We start from the raw sequence: 20,056 nt of genomic DNA, 5'->3' as shown, positions 1-20,056 counted from the left end.
TCTTTAACCTGTCTACTAGAATGGAGTCAATCTGAGGGGAAGTGTTCCACATGCCATCTGGTAGTCTCCAAAGCTGTGCCCCAAACACAGTATCTTAAAGTCTGTTCACATCAGAAAACCCCACAAGACAGGTCTATCCTGCATGCTGCGCTGAACCATGGGAATGCTATGGCTCACGTTCCTGCATATCTGTTCTAGATGACATATTTTATACTGCTAAATCTTTAATTTTCTTCTTTTAGGTATTAGGATTGTCACAATTATTTGTGTGCACGTGTGTGTGATGAAGGCGTGCGCCATCGGGTCTTCGTGGAGGACAGAGGACAACTTTCCTAAGTTACTTCTTCCGTCATGAGTTTCTGGGTGGGACTCAAGTTGCCCAGCAAATATGTTTACTAACTGAGCCATCTGAGCAGTCCTTTCATTTTCTTTCTTTCTGACTTCCTTGTTCTGTCTGTTTTGCTTAAGATAAAGTATCACTGTATAGTGCAGGCCTTGAACCCGTCTTTCCCCTGCTTCAGCCCTGCCAACTTCCAGGATTACCGGTGTGCACCAGAACACCTGCCTCTTATACTTTCTATTTATGCAAAATGTCTCGGCCCTTTATTAGCCTTACCTGAAATTTCTTCTATGCTGCTTGCACGCATGTCCAGGAGGACAGAGCCATTGATGAGGCAGCTCCTCAGCTCAAACAGACTGTGCAGAGAGAGGGTGGCCACGTAAGGCTTGCTCCAACGCTCTCCCCCATCTTCAACATCCTCTTCAAACTTCAGCCACCTGCAAACACGGCCAATAATGAGATGCCACAGACAGAAGATGGTTTTTTTTCAAGAGGACAAAATATCTAAAAGGTCATAGAGAACACTGGAACACCTGGTTCAGACACAAAAATACTGGAAAAGCAAGTTGTGACACAGTGCAAATCTTTTTTGTTTTGTTTTTTGAGTACGGGTTTCTCCGTGTAACAGCCCTTGCTGTCCTGGAACTCACGTTGTAGACCAGGCTGGCCTTGAACTCCTTTGTCTCTGTCTCCTGAGTGCTGGGACTAAAGGTGAGGATCACCAATGCCCAACCTTAATCCCACTTTTATTTAAAGACAAATCTAAAATTATAAACACATATATGTATAAGACCCTAAATATATGCCTTGTTTTCGCCTTGGGACAGTAGGATTGAAGGTAACTGTCATTTTCTTCCTTTTGCGTACCTTCACTTATTTTATTGTCTATAGGAAACGTGACTTTTACAAATTTAATCTTTATCATTTGGACATATTGACAAACCGTATTAAGAAAAAAATGACATTTTTATCTGTGCTCTATATGACTTCAGAAATCCACAAAGACAGAAACACGGAAGACTAACCGTCTTGTCACATGGCATCAGGCCAGCTGGCCTGTTTAGCTCTCTCGGCCCCTGGGAAACAGCCACAGTAGGCCATGTATCAACGCTAGCTACATCAGTGTGAGCAGGAGCCAGGCCTCCTAGCTACCACTTCAGCCACGAAGAGTCAGGGCAAGCAGGCCTGCCACCTGCTGAGAGGTGTGCACCTGCCTGTCCCCGGGCTCCTGACCCGGCTCCTTCAGGGCCTCACCTGGCCCCGTCTCCTTCCACTTGGCATCCTCTCCCTCTCTCAGACAGATCTCGTCCAGCTCTGTGAACAGCTCATGAGGCACATGCTCCTCGTCGTCCTCAGTGCCCAGAATGAACTGAACATGCTGAGAGGGGGTGTCTAGAAAACCAACAGAGAAAGGTCTGGATGTGTATCTAGCTCCAAGTCAGAACGAAAATAACATTCTGCCTCACAGCTAAGGGAATATATAGATGTCCTGAATACAGATTTAAAAGTTCTTTTGTTCTTAGGGAAAAGGCTAAGGGTAAACATTTAAACCAGAGAGCAGAACTATAAACTAAGACCACTGCAGAGGTCCCATGAGAACCTAGAAATCAGTTCAGTTCCCAGCACCCACACGTAGTTCACAACTGTCTAACTCCAGTCCCAGGGATATGTCCCCTCTTCTAGCCACCAAAGGCACCGGGCAAGCATGTGGCGCATAAACATACATGCAGGCAAAACACCCAAACACATAAAAATAGATTTCTTTAGTTTTCTAGAGAGCTGACAAATTTTAAATAGCAAAGGATTACTTATAGTGTTGACTGAGGTGTTGAAATGTCAATTTCAGGAAGACATTTTTAGTTCTTAGAAGCATTCCTTCTTCCTGGGAACCCTAGCGAAGGGCTAGAAAATCAAGACCACCTGCCTATGCCTTCTGCATTCCCATGAATCACCATATCACCCTCTCATAGACACTGGTCCTCTCTCCTCAGGGTTGTTACCTCCCCTCTCCCCAGAGTGCTACCCCTCTCTCCCCAAGGTATTACCATGGGCCAAAGCTTCCAGGACCTCTTCACCCTGGCTGGTTCCTTTGCCCCGCGCTCCTCGTCTCCGGTGCTTCTGGCCATGAGTGCGGTGGTGCCGATGGCCCTGCCTGCCCAGTGGCATCCGAACCCCCACATACAGAGTTCTATGACCTGGATGAAAGCAGAAGACCTATGGTGAGAATGCCTTTCCCAAAAGGAGTCTAGCGTAATTGAGAGTAAAGAACCACAGGGTTTTTGTGCCAGGCCCTTCTGGAATGATTAAACATCAGAGACTCCACTAATAAAGACAGCAATCACAGAGTTGGCAGTGTCTTCCTCTGTCCTGCACGTGGCTATAAACCTCACGAGGATGTGTGGCAATCTAATGAAGAACACGTGAGACTGAAGGACATGTGAAGGGCACAGCAGGTCACATATTAGAGCACGGGAATGCAGCTGGAGGCCTTGGTGTGTGCAAGGCTCTGAGAGGGAGGGGGAGGAGGGAGGATTGGAAGAGGGAGGGAGAATAGGAAGGGAAGGAGGGGATATGACTTACAAACTATGGATATATGTTACTTTTTGCTATTACAAGAAAAATGGGGTGATTTTAAGAGACAATTCCTGTATGGGGACTTTGGCCGGTTTTGGCAGAAAGTGGTTAAGCATGGTCAAGACCCCAGTCAGCCCAGCTGGGCTTAAAGCTCCCTTTCAGCACTGGATGTCTGAGGATGAACAAGCCTCTCTTGACTCAGCTACTAAAGGAACGCTGGCACTCCTTCTTTTTAACTCACGGGGTTATCAAGAGCAGCAAAGAAGTTTAGGACAGAAACTGCTCAAGGCAGTGCCCAGCACCGCAGGCCATACCACCTAGACTGCTGCAGATGGACCTTCTACCTAGGGGGCCTGGTTGGGTTTAGAGACACTAAAGACAGGCACAGAGTGGAGGACACGGAAGTAAGTGACCCGACAGCAGTCCTTTCTCGTCCCTCCTCCTGCTCCCCACTCCTCCCATACACCCCCTTTGGTTTTCATCCTCCACCTGACTTCCTGCCAAGCCTGGAGCCCAGAATCAGAAGCTTCAGGGCTGTTCCAAAGCCTTATACTCGCAACACTGCTGTGCCCACACTGTTCCCATGGCTCCTGGCATCTTTAGCTGGTGTCTTTGAATCCTACCTACACCCATTCCTTCCCTTTGACTCCTTGTTTCTTGCTTTACTGAGAAGACGCGGGGCATTTCATGGAAACGCTGTTCATCACAGTCTGGCTCCTCTGCCCGGCTAGGGAGTTCTCCATCCCATGCCCCCCACTCCCCTGTCCTCTGCTGGGATGGCTACCCTCACTCTCTCCTCAATCCAGTCCTTCCATGGCTGACCTATGAAGACTCCCACTGGCTGTTCCCCGTGTTTCCCCCTCTCCTTCCTTTCCCACCAAGAATCATGACTGGCCTCACTCCCCCCGCCAAGTTCCTGCTCCATGGCCTCTGACTGTGGCTTCTGTCCCTGCCCTCTACTAAAGTTGTATGCAGTAAGGACATCAGATGGCACTTAGTCACCAAAGCTCTGTCCAGCACATCTCCCAGTTCCACAGACTCCACGGCGAGCCCGGCATGGATCCGGGAACTCCAGATGCCCGTCTTCTTTGGAGTTCTGGGTTCCTTGCACTCTCGTGCCGCTGCCGCCGGACACCTTCAGATGTCTCATAACCCAAAACAAGGGTGACTCTTGACCCGTGCTCTCTCCTCTTTTTCAGTGGGACCCAGTCTTTGAATTTCAAGTTCACTTCTACATGAGACTCTCCTAGCCCCTGGTTTTAAGTCTTTATGTTTATTCCAGCTTGGCCTACCTGGTTGGTTTTCTACAATTCTGCCTCAGTCCGGAATTATAGGTGTGTGCTACATACAGCTTGAAATCTTTTATGTTTTAATGGCTGAGCCATCTCTCAGCTTTTTTTTTTTTTTTTTTTTTTTTGGCACCACTGCCTGGCCAGCTTCAAATAATCTTTATCTACAGCAGTGGTTCTCAACCTTTCTAATGCTGAGACCCTTTAGTACAGTTCGAAACCATAAAATTATTTTTGTTCCTACTTTATAACTGTAAATTTGGTACTGTTACAAATCATAATGTAAATATCTGTGTTTTCTAATCGCCTTTCATGACCCCTATGAAAAAGCTGTTTGACCCCCAAAAGGGGTCATGATCCGTAGGTTGAGAACTACTGACCTACAGTGATTAACATGCCCCAAAACAAATTTAAAATTCTCTCCCTTTGAAAGTCAAGCTCATTGCAGATGTGGTATCTCACACCTAGAATCCTAGCACACAAAAGGATGAGAACGGTTGGCTAAACCTTGGAAGTCAATCTAGGACACATAGCGAGTGAGACAAGAGGGAGGCCCTGTCTCAAAACAAGCAAACAAACCTCAAACTGGAATGAGGCACCACATTTATGTCCACAACGCCACCGCTGTGTGGATTCCATGGTGGCTGGGAGGGTGCTCAGCCCTGAGCTGCTCTTGTTGCTCTTGCAGAGGCCCTGGGTTTCCCAGCAGCTCCACTGTGGCTCACAACTGCAATTCCAGTCCTAGAAGAGCTCACGGCCTATGCTGGCCTCCATGGCATTGCATATACACGATGCATTGATAAACATACAGGTAAACACCCATACACAAAACAAAGTCATTTCCCTCAGCGTTACCTTAGATTCCCAGGTCCACCCCGCTGTCCCCTTCATTGTGGGTCCTTGTAGGCATAATTAAAGAGACCCACAAGATCCCAGAATAAAGGATAACAAGTGTTTATTTATTTGAGGAAAAATCTCACGATAAGGGTGGAGAGCCATGTTCCTCTATGGGTGCTGGAAGCTGTGAACCAAACTCTGACCACCAACCAACAGAGAGCAAGCACAGTTTTCATCTGCTTAGACCTCAGACCATGCCCTCAATGGTCGATACCCAAAAGGCTATTGGCTGAATGAATTCCCACATCAAGCCATTCGCGTCTCCTGCTCTGACGAAGCAGGGTCTCTTCCCTGCCCTCCACACTAACTTAACGTTACAGAGTTGTTCTCCTGGTTACAGTCATATGGTCCATCTTGTGTGTGCAGTGTCCCTGTGGTCAGTTCTCAGTGACCATCCTGTGTGTGCAGTGTCCCTGTGGTCAGTTCTCAGTGACCATCCTGTGTGTGCAGTGTCCCTGTGCTCAGTTCTCAGTGACCATCCTGTGTGTCCAGTGTCCCTGTGGTCAGTTCTCAGTGACCATCCTGTGTGTCCAGTGTCCCTGTGGTCAGTTCTCAGTGACCATCCTGTGTGTGCAGTGTCCCTGTGGTCAGTTCTCAGTGACCATCCTGTGTGTCCAGTGTCCCTGTGGTCAGTTCTCAGTGACCATCCTGTGTGTCCAGTGTCCCTGTGGTCAGTTCTCAGTGGCCATATTGTGTGTCCAGGACAACTGTGCTCGGTTCTCCTCACTTCTTTGGATTTTCTTTCCTTTGGGTCAAGTTTACATATTTAACATGGAAATAAACGACCCTAAAAAACCAGGTTATCAGCTCAAGAGAGCAAAAAGGGTAGCCCTACCTCTGGCACAGAACGAACATTCTGGAGAAGAATACACGCGCACACCTTTGTAGCCTCGCCAGCACCCAGTGGTAGGTCTCGGCGCCCTCCGCCTTCCATAGCTGCTGTATCCACAGTGGTTCATACTCTCTACCTGAGCCAGGCTGCTCTTCCTCACGAGTGCTGGCACTGTCTGCACATGTACTCACCAAATTCTCGGTAAACTCTCTGCCTCCTTGGCATTGTTTCTAATCTCCCCGGTGAGATGTGTGGTCTCCTTCCTCCAAGCCACCCAGAGCCCCAGCTGAAGCTTTTCTCGCGCCTTCTTTTCTGTCTTGCATTACAGATGAGCAGCTGCTTACTCCCAACTGTGATATGTGAACTCCAAGTCCCTGCTGAGATCTACTCCAGCACTGGTGTGGAACCACGCTCATTCTATAGTGAGTGTCACAGTGAGTCTACAGGGGCCATGCGGCTGCAAATAATTTAGTAAAACTTGTAAGAAAGATGTTGATGTTTTTTAAAAAAAATGCACACACACACACACGCACAAACACACACACAAACACACACACAGACACACACAGACACAAACACACACAGACACACACACACAAACACACACACAGGCACACACAGACACAAACACACACACAGACACAAACACACACAGAAACACACACACAGACACACACAAACACACACATAAACACACACACATAAACACACACGCACAAACACACACACACAAACACACACACAGACACACACAGACACACACAGACACAAACACACACAGAAACATACACACAGACACACACACAAACACACACACAGGCACACACAGACACAAACACACACACAGACACAAACACACACAGAAACACACACACAGACACACACAGACACAAACACACACATAAACACATACACATAAACACACACGCACAAACACACACACACAAACACACACACAGACACACACAGACACAAACACACACAGAAACACACACAGAAACACACACACACAGGCACACACACACAGACACACACACACACAAACACACACACAGACACAAACACACACAGAAACACACACACAGACACACACAAACACACAGACACACACAAACACAAACACACACACACAGGCACACACACACAAACACACACACACGTGCACTGAGAGCAGCCATAAATGAGAAACACGGGGTCTTTGGGACAGAAGAGAAAGCATGGGTTGGAGCCACCACAGAGATGGGGCTGCAGACCACACTGCAGCTGGTGCTTATGGCCGAGCACTCACTGGGGAGCCCTAAGGGAGACTCTGCTCCTTTGGGCTCCCAGGATGACTCTAAGTGGATAACCACAGGAAGTCCTACATGAGGAACACACGCAAGCCCCTTAAAGCTACAAATACAACCAAGTGGGGCTAGCTTTTGTTAAAGTGCATTAAGCTGACATCAGGAGTCATAAATCTAGCACTTAATCAGGAGTAATGTCATTTTCCAGCACTGTGATATCCTGCAGTTTTCTTTCCCAGCAGAGGGGAGCATGGCATCATCTGGAGATGTTGCTGAGCTGACCTCGATGGATGAGACCTGGCCCTCAAGATCCATGAGAAGCTGCCTGGGCTTACTATTCTATTCCCTCACAAAAATATTCAAGCATGTCCACTTCCCAGGGGAGGATTAACGTGCACAGGTAATTGTAGAGGACAATGGAGCTGCTCACAATACCCTGCGAGGCGCTGGGACAGCACAAGGGTGAGGGGATACCTGTGTGTCTGCCTTGCAGTAGAGAGGGAGAAAAGATGGATTCCACCCAGTCTTCCCCACCATCAGGTCGGTTCTCAAAACTAAATTGGAAGTTGCACCAACATGTGTCTCGGGTACTGTGAGGGCTGAAGTTATGTTTAAGTTTAAATTACTGAGTCTAAGAGATTTATATTTTAAAAAATGCTTCTAACCTGTAAGCCCCACTTACAGGGATAACTTCCTGGAATGCTGGGGCTCTTGTTCATGTAGGACAACAAGTCACGTGTTCTCACTTCTCTAAACAAGGTTGGCGGCCCCAACTGCATGGGATGTGCTCCATCACAGGTAGGTTGGAGGCACAGAGGCAGGAAGTACAGCTGGATATATGCTTGCCTCTGATTGGACGAAGGCCGGAAGTGCAGAGTCTTGCAGGGTTTGCCTTTATAAAGCCCCTGGCTAAGGTAATTTGGCCCAACACTCTGGAAATCCTGGGTAGGGACCTGGCCAGAGTCCAGAATCCCAGCCAGAATTTAATAAAGCTTGCTTCAAATATCTCAGAAACTGTGGTCATAGTCCTATTTTTGCCTGTGTGATTACCAGTACTACAGATGCAGTGGGAGTCAAGATCATGATTGGGAAACCCACAGAGACAGCTGACCCCAGCTCGCAGGAGCTCCCAGACTCTAGACCAACAGCTAGGGAGCCTGCATGGGACCAACCTAGCAGTGGGGTCAGAATCAGTCCCTCGTGCACGAGCTGGCTTTTTGGAACCCACTCCCTATGGTGGGATGCCTGGCTCAGCCTTGATGCAGGGGCAAGGAGCTCGCTCCTGCCTGAAATTGATATGCCAGGCTTTATTGACTCCCTAAGGGAGGCCTTACTCTATTTGGGGCAGGGGCTAAAAAGAGGTGTGGTGGAGAGAAAGGGAAGAGAAGAGAAAGGGGAAACTGGTTGGTATGTAAAATAAATTTTAAAAAAACTGCTACAAACAAAAAGGCAGCAGTTACGAAGAGTCAGTGAACTAAGTGATCACTTCACAGTCTCAAAGAAAGGGTTTTTGCTATTGTTGATATCTGTGCTGAGCGGCCCAGTACTCCATGCCTGTGTCTCACGCTGCCTACTGGGTCCTGCGCCAAGCCTATCAGACAGGGGCACGCTTATCTCTGCTCTTGTTTAAGACAAGGACCAAGAGGCAAAGGAAGGTAGCTGTTTTCCCCACAGGGTCCCTCAGCCAGGAAAAAAAGAGTCAGATGTGAACCCAGGTCTCCAGAGGACTTTTGTTTTCCCTGGCCATGGGAGGCAGCCTCCTACCTTCCAACTCTTCCTTCTCATAGTGAACGTTGAGGGTTGTGCTGGTCCCGCCCTGATCCACCACAGCTTCCTCATCTGGTCTCTGTTTAAAAACAGATATGCAAATGGTCACAGGAATACATGCATATTCATTCTCCAATGCAAACGATCATGGAAATACACGCATATTCATCATTCAAATACTCCAAACCACAGTATATACCAAGGCTCCTCTGAGATACCTGGAGGGGGAAGCAGTGGTTTATATATATTTTTAAGTTGGAACCTCACATCCCCTTGAGATGCAAATATGGCAGTCATTCTCTTTCCCAGGCTGTAACATTAAATAACCATGCCCCGAGATCACAGATGTGGTAGAAGGAGTTAAGACTGAGCAGCTCCATCCTCTCCAATGGCCCAGTTACACATCTGCAAAGCCAACTCGAGCAGGCACTTGCCTTGAATGGTGACTGCCCCTCACTTCCAAACTAACCTAACAGCCCCCAATTTTTATGTCCTAAAGGCATACTGCAATTCTGCTTAGCAAGGAAACAGAGATGTGGGGGCTAGAGAGATGGACCAGTGGTTAAGAGTGTGTATACTCTTGCCGTCTCCAGCCTCTGACTCCAGCTCCAGGAGATCCAACACCATCTTCTGGGCTCCGTGGGGCAACTGCACTCGTGCACACACACTCACACACGTGTACATAATTCAAAACAAAACAAGCCAGGCATGATGCACTCGGAAGGCAGAGGCCAACCTAGTCTATAGAGCAAGTTCCAGGTCAGCCAGTGTTGCATAGTGAAACTGTCTCAGAGAAGAAAGGAAAGGAAAAGAGAGATATTTTTAAAAGACTCTAGCCCCATACACAGCACAGAAACATTCACATGGTAACTGCTCAGTAAGACTTTTTTTTAAGATTTAATTTAACTTTATTTTATGTGCATTGGTGTTTTGCCTGCATGTATGTCTGCGTGCAGGTGTCAGATCTTGGAGTTACAGACTATTGGGAGCTGCCATGTGGGTGCTAGGAATTGCACCCAGGTCCTCTGGAAGAGCAGCCAGGACTCTTAACCACGGAACCATCTCTCCAGCTTCCAGAAAGTCTTTCTTAAAAGAATGCTGTGACCCAGTCCCCTCCTCCTTCACAGGCATCGGGCCACTAAGACAAACACACTCAGTGCTACTCTGGACTTACTTTCCCTTTCCCGGCATGAGGCTCCAACTGGGCTACTTCACCACAGGGACACAGGTACACTCTCACTTCCACGTGGCCTGTGCACACTGCCAGGCTTGGTGCTTCCCCCAGCTCTTTAGCTCGCCAGGATCGCCCTCCAGGTATAGCTCAGATCTCCAACTCACTCTGAAGCCCCCACATCATCAAGCCCATCTACGCTCACCCCCCCAACACAATGCTGAAGACAGGCAATCCAGTTCTCCAGTGAGACGATATTTTAATGAGATTAACATAGATATTCTTAGAGAAATAGAATGTCAAATGTCAATTTGTGATTAATTTGATAATTTACTTTTGTAGATATTTAAAATTACATATTACTATTATGAAAAATATTTAAGAGATAATATTAAGTTTTAAAAGCAAAGTGGAGAAAACTGTGATTTGCTCCATCTTACCAAAGAAAAGGGAGCTGGAACATAAACGCCTGGCTAGACTTTAGAGCACAGGGCTGGAGAGAGCTCCACCAGCCGCCACATGACCTGCACACACAGGGCAGGTGTTCACAGACACAGACACACATGAATAAAAATACATCTCTTCCAAAGGGAATTCTCAAAATAAAAAACCAAACAAGCAGATGTGAAATTGGTGGTGTGGCTATTTCAGAAGAATGATTCTAAGTCAGAGCGCATAGAGCTGGAACGCGGCCGGCTGGGGCTGGCATTCCAACTCCAGATCAGTTCCTGGCAAAACAGAAGACAAAGAGAAACCAGGACAAAGTAGCCAATTGCCCAAGCAGTACACATTCCCAAGAACAGACAGACAGACAACTGCAGCAAAGATCATAAACTGCTTTTTCTCTTTTTTGGCTTTTGAGAACAAGTCTTTCTCTGTAGCCCTGGCTGCCCTCCCACGGGCTGTCTTGCTTCAGCCACCCTGAGAGCGGGATTAGTGTGAGCCACTGCGTGGAGCCCCCTGAGCGGCCTGCAGGCAGCACGCCCTTGGTGGCAGCACTCACACTGGGCATCGGCATCTGAGGGCACAGTGTGCTGTGCGGTGACTGTGTGAACTGTGTCATCCCCAGGGTGGCTGAGAGGAAGGACTCTCAAAGGGTTCGCAATGAGACATGAGAGCAGAGACAGAAGGTAAATAAAAAGGCTATGTCTTTCTCACGTGGAAGGTGTCAGTGAAAACATACGACACATCCTTTGTCCATAAATAGCTTTAAATTAGTAGATATTTTTAACCTCTGTCCTTTCAAAGGCCTATAATACATGATCAACCGTAGCTGGAAGTATCATCGGCACCAAGATTATGACCTCTGAAAATATCATTCTCTACTTAAAGAAATCAGAGTTTCTTGAAAACGAAACAAAACAAAACAAAACAGCTGATAGAAGGGCATAGTGGCGTCCACCTTCAAACCCAGCACTTCAGAAGCAGGAGCAGGAATATCTGTGACTATTACAGGCCAGCCTGGCCCACACAGTAAGACCCTCTCAAAACAAAACAAAAATTGGCTGGCTACAGGTCTGGAACGTGTTTGAACCCTTCCCTTTTATCAGACAGTAAGACAGCAAGAGCAGCAGACACACGGCCACGGGCACCAGCAGCCGCCAACCACAAGTAACCTGCCCTTCAGTATGGACCGGATTTCAGTAGGCCACACAGAACAAATATGCTAAGATCCGTGAGTCTGCACACTGTAACTTCTAACAAGAAGCATTGTCTGGCCTGTGCAGGACCATGGGTTCAACACACAGACACACACACACGCACACGCACGCACACACACGCAGACACACACACGCACACACACACGCACACACACGCACACACACACACACATGCACACACTTTCACACACACACACACACACGCACAGGCACACGCATGCGCACACACGCGCACACATACACACACGCACACATACACACACGCACACATGCACACACTTTCACACACACACACGCACACATACACACATACACGCACACATACACACACGCACACATACACACACGCACACATGCACACACTTTCACACACACACACGCACACATACACACATACACGCACACATACACACACGCACACATACACACACGCACACATACACACATACACGCACACATACACACATACACACACACACGCACACACACACACACGCACACATACACACACGCACACATGCACACACTTTCACACACACACACGCACACATACACACATACACGCACACATACACACACGCACACATACACACACACACACGCACACACACACACTTGAACTGATCAGCCTTCTTTGAAGGACAGTGCTATCAAGGCAACTCTTCACTTGGGAAGGTGACAGTTTGTCTAGGCTCTCTTCCACGTGTACCAGAGCAGATGAGAGAGGCTTTTCATTACAGAATAAATGAAAAATATCTTTTAAAAATTCCCAAACACCACTTGAAAACCGCTCGCGGACTGCACAGGCCTTCAGTGGCTGCCAGCGTGGCAACGAGAGACAATGAGCTACTGGGGACTGCGGTATAAATCGTCCCTGAGTCTGATAAGCATCTAAACCCAAATACGAATTCACCGAGAATCCAGGGTTCTCACAGGGTTTCACAGAAAACACCACCATGGAATACAGTCAGCAACACTGCACTCCGTCCACTCAGCCGGGTGCCATCAGCACAGCGCCATTAGCACTGGGATCGCCGGCTCTTACACCATTTTCTGCTACAGAAAATTCAAGCAGGTTAAACAATAAGCCTATTAGATTTTTATTCAAACCATTAGCTGTTTCTTTTTTAAAAAAAATTGTGCAGGGCCAACAAGATGGCTCAGCAGGTAAAGGCCCTCACCACCAAGCCTGACAACCTGAGCTCAATCCTTGAGACAGGACCCGCACGATGGAAAGAAAACTGACTCCCCCACGTTGTCTTCTGACCTCTACATGGGCGCCATTGCATGTGCATGTGTGCACAAGCATACAAAACAAGTAGATAAAAAACGTAATTTTAAAATATGTCTAGAAGCCAGGCGGTGGTGGCGCACACCTTTGATCCTAGCACTTGGGAAGCTGAGGCAAGGATCAATGGGTTCCACACCAGCCTGGGCTATGCAGTACACAGCCAGACCCTGTTCAAAAGCAAGGTCTGCACAGCTATTGGGATTGCCAAGAATCTAGGACACTAGTAACAACAGACCTCCCTCTTTGCTGTTGGGGAAAAACACAATTCTGCAGCCACACTAGAAGACAGTTTCTTCCAAAAACAAATTCTTACTTTATAAATCAGTGTTGATAGTTACCACCCAAGACTTTATTATTATTATTATTATTACTACTACTATTATTATCATTATTTTGGCGGTAGTGGAGCACACCTTTAATCCCAGTACTCCGGAGACAGAGGCAGGCAGATCTCTGTGAGTTCAAGGCCAGTCTGGTCTATAGAGCTAGTTCCAGGACAGCCAGGACTATTACACAGGGAAACCCAGTTATAAAAAGTTTTAAATCAACACAAAAACCTGAACATAGAAGCATGCAGAAGTTTTATTCATAATTGCTAAAATTTAGAAGCAACCAAGATGTGCATCTTGGTGAACAGATAAACTGTGGTCCATCTAGACAATGGAGTAGTGTGGGCATGAAAAAGAAATGAACTATTAAGTCATAAGAAGATAATGCCTTAAATGCATTTTATTAAGTGAAAGAAGCCAATTCAAGAGGCCATGAGACCTGGAGACACAGGACGGTGGCAAAGAGCTGGCCTGGCATGAGGCCCTGTGCTCCATCTCTAGCACTGCACAGAGAGGAGAAAAGAAAACTGGGAAAGAATTATTAACTCTCCATAAACTTTTAACCCAGTGTGGTAGCACACTCCTGTAACCTCAGAACTCAGGAAGCCGAGGCAGGACAATCACTAGTTCTAGGGAAGTTGGGTTTGGGGTGTTTTGTTGTTGCTTTTAAGAAAGAGAGAGGGGGGGGGAAGAGTGAGAGAGAGAGAGAGAGAGAGAGAGAGAGAGAGAGAGAGAGAGAGAGAGAGAGAAGAAAGAGGAAAGGAAAGGAAGAAAATTCCATGTACTGAATAATTCCAGCCCTGTGATATTCAGGAAAAGACAAAGCTATGGAAACAATAAAAAAGAAGAATGTAGGGACTGGAGAGATGGCTCAGAGGTTAAGAGCACTGACTGCTCTTCCAGAGGTCCTGAGTTCAATCCCAGAAACCAAATGGTGGCTCACAGCCATCTATAATGAGATCTGGTGCCCTCTTCTGGCATGCAAGCATACATGGAGGGAATGTTGTATACATAATAAATAAATAAATCTATCTTTAAAAAAAATGAAGAAGAATGTACTGGTTGTGATGGTGCATATCTTTAATCGCAGCACTCAGGAGGGCAGAGGCAGACAGGTCTCTGTTTGTTTGTTTGTGTTTTACTTTTTTTATTAAGCTATACCTTTTTCTCTGCTCTACTCCTTTCCATCCCCTCCCTTCTACCCTCGCCCATGACCCCCACACTACCAATGTACTCAGGAGATCTTGTAGTTTCTACTTCCCATGTAGATTAGATCCATGTAAGTCTCTTTTAGGGTCATCATTGTTCTCTAGGTTCTCTGGGGTTGTGAATTTTAGGCTGGTTTTTCTTTGCTTTATGTCTAAAAGCCACTTATGAGTGAGTACATTTTATATTTGTGTTTCTGGGTCTGAGTTACCTCACTCAATATGTTTTTTTCTAGATCTATCCATTTGAACTGTGAGTTCAAGGCCAGCCTGGCCTACAGAGTGAGTTCCAGAACAGCCAAGGCTACAGGGAGAAACCTTGCCTGGAAACCTTCCTTCCCCCTGACCAAAAAAGAAGAGCTGGGGGGAGAAGCTAAAAGGTCACACACAGAGCATTTGGGGGAACGGGAATGAGTCTGTATGGTCTAAGCATGGGGGGCCCATGTCATCAAACATCTAAGCCTACAGAATGTCCTGCACTAAGGCATCACCCTAGTGCAAGCTACGGACTTAGCACAAAAAGCTGCTCTGCTGGGGAAGTGGATAATAAAAGAGGGCAGGCAGGGGGTGGGACAGGGACCAAAGAGAATGTTCTGTGCCCTCTGCAGTGTACTGTGAAAATAAAGCTGTTTGCTGCAAAGTCTCTAAAATCAGAACAAAAATGGGACATATGGGCCAAGTGCCAATGCGAATGGTGACGAGGCCACTCGTGGTAAGCGAAGACTGCTCCCCTTTGGACCACGGGCTGGTGTGGTGCAGGCCTTACAGTGTAGAGACACACCGAAGAATTATCAGATGAAGCTAATGTTTCAGAGCCAAGCACGATGTTCACACTTGTAATCTAGATGAGGCAAACAGATGGCCATGAGTTCAAAGCCAGCCTGGACTCTATAGTGAGAACCAGGTCTGGGAGGCTACACAGAAAGACCCTGGAGAGGGGTGGCAGGAAGAGGAGGAAGGAAAAAGACTGAAATTGGCCTATATAGTATTTCTTTTTTTTCGACATAGGGTTTCTCTGCTTAACAGCCCTAGCTGTCCTGTAACTCGCTCTATAAACCACGCTGGCCTCAGACTCACAGAGATCCACCTGCCTCTGCCTCCCCAGTGCAGGGATTAATGGCGTGCCCACTGTGGCTCGGTTAATCTTCAGATACACCTTTTAACCTCCGCACCTCCCTCAGCCCCATATGATGAACACCATTTCCAGCGCACAGCAGCTCTACTTGCAGAGAAGCTGCAGAGTCCACAGTCTTCCCTGCAGAATCATTTTCTGTTCTTTTTCGTGTGCACGAGGGGCTAGGAACCACGTTTTAGTGGAAAACAACTGACTTTACTCACATGCGCTCTGCTTACCTAGCTTATCTTTCAGGTCCTGAGTTTCCTCTCCCTCCTGCTCTCCCTCCCTTCTTGCCTTCTTGATTTGTTTTTTAAGACAGGGTCTCAGTATGTAGCCCTGGTTAGCCTGGAATTCAGAAATCTACCTGCCTCTGCTGGGCTTAAAGGCATGTACCACCACACTCAGCATGGAAACACACTGTCATCCGTGAGTGTCCCCTAGAGCCCAGCACAGTGGCCTACACTGAACCCGGCATGCGTCCCTGTTAGCTCCAGGACAGGTGTCACTTCCTGACCAGGACAATGCCAGCACGTGACAAGTAACTTCCAATGAGCAACATTAGTTTCTGAACTCGTGGTGTGTGTGTGTGTGTGTGTGTGTGTGGTTTCTCTGTGTAGCTTTGGAGCCTGTCCTGGAACTTGCTCTGTAGATCAGGCTAGCCTTGAATTAACAAGAGTTCCACCTGCCTCTGCTTCCCAAGTTCTGGGATTAAAGATGTGCGCCACTACCACCTGGCCTACTTTCTGAACTCTTTATGTTATCATATAGTCTCTTGAAGCCAGGTATAATTTTATATGGAGGTAATTATTAATGTTGACTACCAAGTTACTAGCCAGCTAGAGCTAGTCTCCAAGCTGATATTTAAATATCCAGCATCACTTATAATAGTTGGTACCATCTAAGCAGACAGCTGGCATAGCACAAAACAAGGTGCCAATAAGGAGAGGGAGGAAGAGAGGTAGAACTTACAGATTTCTCTAAGACTATAAATCAACAGAGGTGGGAGGGAGGGAAGGAAAGGGATAACTGATACAAATCCATTATAATCTCAAAGAATAAAATTAATTATAACAATTTAAAAAACACATCTTCAACATTATATATGTATATATACATATCTATATGTGTGTTATGTGTATGTATGTATGTATGTCGTTGTGTATGGAGAGAGAGAGTAAAGTCAACTACTGGAAAACTTCAAGCTTTCTTATCTTGGTTATCCAGAGCTGAGCTCACTGACAGATGTTCGTCCTCTTTGTCCGCCAGAGGAGCAGTCACTATCCACATCCATTAGCAGCTGGAACACTGAAAAGGCCACACTGGAATATGAACGTGCGTCCTGGCTCACATAAAGTCATGTTTAAAAAATAAAAGAAAAAATAATTATAACTAATTCACAGAAATTTAAACAGAATGGCTGATTATATTCCTTTATTTATAATTTGTTGTTGAGACAGGGTCTCTCTATGTAAACCTGGATGTCCTGGAACTTGCTATGTGGACCAGACTGGCTTTGAACTCACAGAGATCTGCCTGCTCTCAGGTACTTTTTAAGGTATGGTAATTGTTTGGAAGTTCCATCCCAAGCCCCCTCTCCTGGGAGTTGTCTCAGTCCAGACTCCAGCTCCAAGAAAGACCACCAAAAGATGAGCCTCCCCAGAGATGCTCAAGACCACACCCACAGGGTATTTAAACTGCCCCACAGACAACAAACAGTGGTTTTCTGGTCTTCCTTCCTTCTCCTCTCTGGGGGGCTGGAATGCCACCTGGGAGCGCTGGTATCCGTTCAACCCCGGCTTTCTCTAATTCGGTTTGCTCTGACTTAGACTATTGCAGCAGCAGAGAGGCTAATCAGGCTGCAAAACCTTTTCAGTTAGTAATCCTGTGATGTGGCCTCAATACATTTTAAAAAACGCCCTTCAGCTGGGATTTGGAGCCTGGAGAGAGACAGAGAAGAAACAAGATGTGTGTTCATTCTTGATGCCAAGTCATGGGCACAGGGTGATTCACTATGCAAATGTTTCTCCTTTGATAGACATTTGAAATGTTCCCCAAATTTCAAGCATATGCCAAAATTGTCTGAAATTGTTAAGTTTAAAAGAAAAGAAAGACTGGGCCTCCTGGTTTATGCCTGCTGCAGGGGCCACCCAGGCCGGTTGTATTTGCCTCTGCCACCATCACTGTCCACAGAAAGCAAGATTTACCAATGTGGAGTCCATGAATTTCTAGAATACCTGTGGATGCTTCAGAGGAGGGGGTGGTATGTGTGCATGTACGTTTGGTGGTATGGGAGGCTGCCCACGACTTTTACCAGAGTCTCAGAGGGCCTTGTGACTCAAGAACGATTATATTCACAGGAAACACATTAAACACGCTTAAGAGAAAAGGAGAGGGAGGGCAGGAGGGAGGGAAGTAGTGAATTGGAAAAACAACATGTAAAGTAATCCTCTTTTTATATTTTCTCTGAGTGGCTCATGAATTATGCCTCCTATTAAGCCTGAATTGGATGGTCCCAGGGATTAGTTAGAGCTGAGGTGGCTAATTCAACTAAAGCTTTGACACTGGGATGCTGGAGAGTCAGTTGCTAAGCACTTGCTGTTCATATAGAGAACCAGAGTTTGCTTCCCAGCACCCAAATCAGGCAGCTTTCAATTAACCACAATAACTCCAGCTCCAGGGGATCTGACACCCTCTTCTGGCCTCCACAGGCATGTGTGCTCGCAAGTGCCTATGTGCGCAAGCACACACACATACACAGAGACAAATACACACGTACACATAAACAAAAATGATAATAAACTTTTTAAATTAAATCATTGATATTGCATGGCATGTCTTGAGAGATAAAGTGCTGTTTATAATCCTTAAAAAATTGTCTTTTCCAGGAGAAAGCTCCCCAAACTAGTTATCCAACACTGAGAGGTCAGCTCTGAGAGCACATACATACAGCCGACATGTGGACCGAGCAGGCTGTATTTATACACTGTGTGTGTTGTGTGTGTGTTCGCGTGCACGTGTGTGTGTGTTTCTGGGGGAACAATTAAAGAAAAACAGACTATGATGTGAGAAAGAGAGCAAGAGGGTGAATGAGAAGGGTTGGAGAGAGGAAAGGAAAGGGAGCTGTGACATGACTATATTATAATTAAAAACATAAAAATTATTACTGAAGAAAATGAATGAAGCAGGACACCGTGACACATCTTTAATCCCAGCACGCAGGAGGCACAGACAGGTGATCTCTAAGTTCAAGATCAACCTGGTCTACAAACTGAGTTCCAGGACAGTCATGGCTACAGAGTGAGACCCGGTCTCAAGAAAAAAATGAGTCTGATTTTGGTAAATTAAAGCCTTGCTTTCAGTAATGAACAAAGAAAAAGACAAAAACAGGGCTAATTATTATTACATAATGCCCTAACTCCTAGACACAGCCAAGAAGCTGCAGGGAGAATGAAGGTTGTGGGCACAGGCCACGTAGAACCCCTTCTAGACACACTGACCCTGCTGGCTATTCTGGACTTGTGCCCAAATGAACTCCATCCCTCTTCTGGTACGAGCATCCCAACTTTATCTCAAACACCTCTTCCATCCCCACTCCACCCCATGGAGCCAATGTTTTCAGTCTTCAGCTGCGGCACTCACCCCAACCATCATTCGCACCCAGAACAACATCAAGAAAGCTTTTGCTGAGTGCTGCAGTGAGCTCCAGGGCCCCCAGGCGAGCACTCCGCACAGAGGACATCCTCAGCCCTACCTCCTGGGTTTCTAGTCAACCAAAGAACAGGAACTAATTTCAACAAAAGGCTTACTTACGCCTACCAGTTTTGCTACAGATATCACATACTTAATCTTCACAAGGTCCTAAATCAAGACAAAGTAAGATCTCACAGGAGCCGAGAGGGGTTACAAGGTTCAAGTTTGTTATTAATTATGTATTGATAGTGCCCAAAGCAAAGGAAGTGGCCAATTTTGAGTGTTCCAGAAAACTAATCATGGATTCATACCCACAGTGAGACCAGCTTGAGATTCACATCGTCTTCCCAAGCCGTCAATGCTCCAGGACCTCACATACACAAGAGTCCTTTTGCTCAGCAGCTCTCAGCCATTTCCGGCCCCTGGTCCATCTGCCTCTTCACCTGGATTCTGGCCCTCAGTGGAAGCCTGGCCGCTGAGCCTGACCCAGCTCTCTACTTTTCTTGCACATGTCCAACTTTGGCTTAGAACAAAAGAAGCCAAAGAGGAGATCTTTTTGGTGGCTTTCTGAAACAAAGAGCCGTGCAGTTCTCGAGCTTGAACTCTG

General features: G+C 46.7%; 1 protein-coding gene across 1 annotated transcript in view; it reads right to left on the bottom strand.

Moving 5' to 3' along the window:
* LOC142843398 (electroneutral sodium bicarbonate exchanger 1-like) overlaps positions 1-20,056 on the bottom strand; it is a 37,596-nt gene that overhangs the window by 10,577 nt on the left and 6,963 nt on the right. Inside the window, exons 2-5 of the mRNA XM_075960699.1 lie at positions 8,983-9,064; positions 2,386-2,535; positions 1,603-1,732; positions 617-783 (exon numbers count right to left, since the gene is read on the bottom strand). Of these exons, the coding sequence (XP_075816814.1) occupies positions 617-783; positions 1,603-1,732; positions 2,386-2,535; positions 8,983-9,064 (529 nt within the window). The remainder of the gene's footprint in view (positions 1-616; positions 784-1,602; positions 1,733-2,385; positions 2,536-8,982; positions 9,065-20,056) is intronic.

The sequence above is a fragment of the Microtus pennsylvanicus genome, chromosome 2 (genome assembly GCF_037038515.1).
Source record: "Microtus pennsylvanicus isolate mMicPen1 chromosome 2, mMicPen1.hap1, whole genome shotgun sequence".
Taxonomy (NCBI): Eukaryota; Metazoa; Chordata; class Mammalia; order Rodentia; family Cricetidae; genus Microtus; species Microtus pennsylvanicus.
The sequence above is the reverse complement of the archived record's forward strand: the minus strand, read 5'-3'. Positions and strand labels throughout refer to the sequence as shown.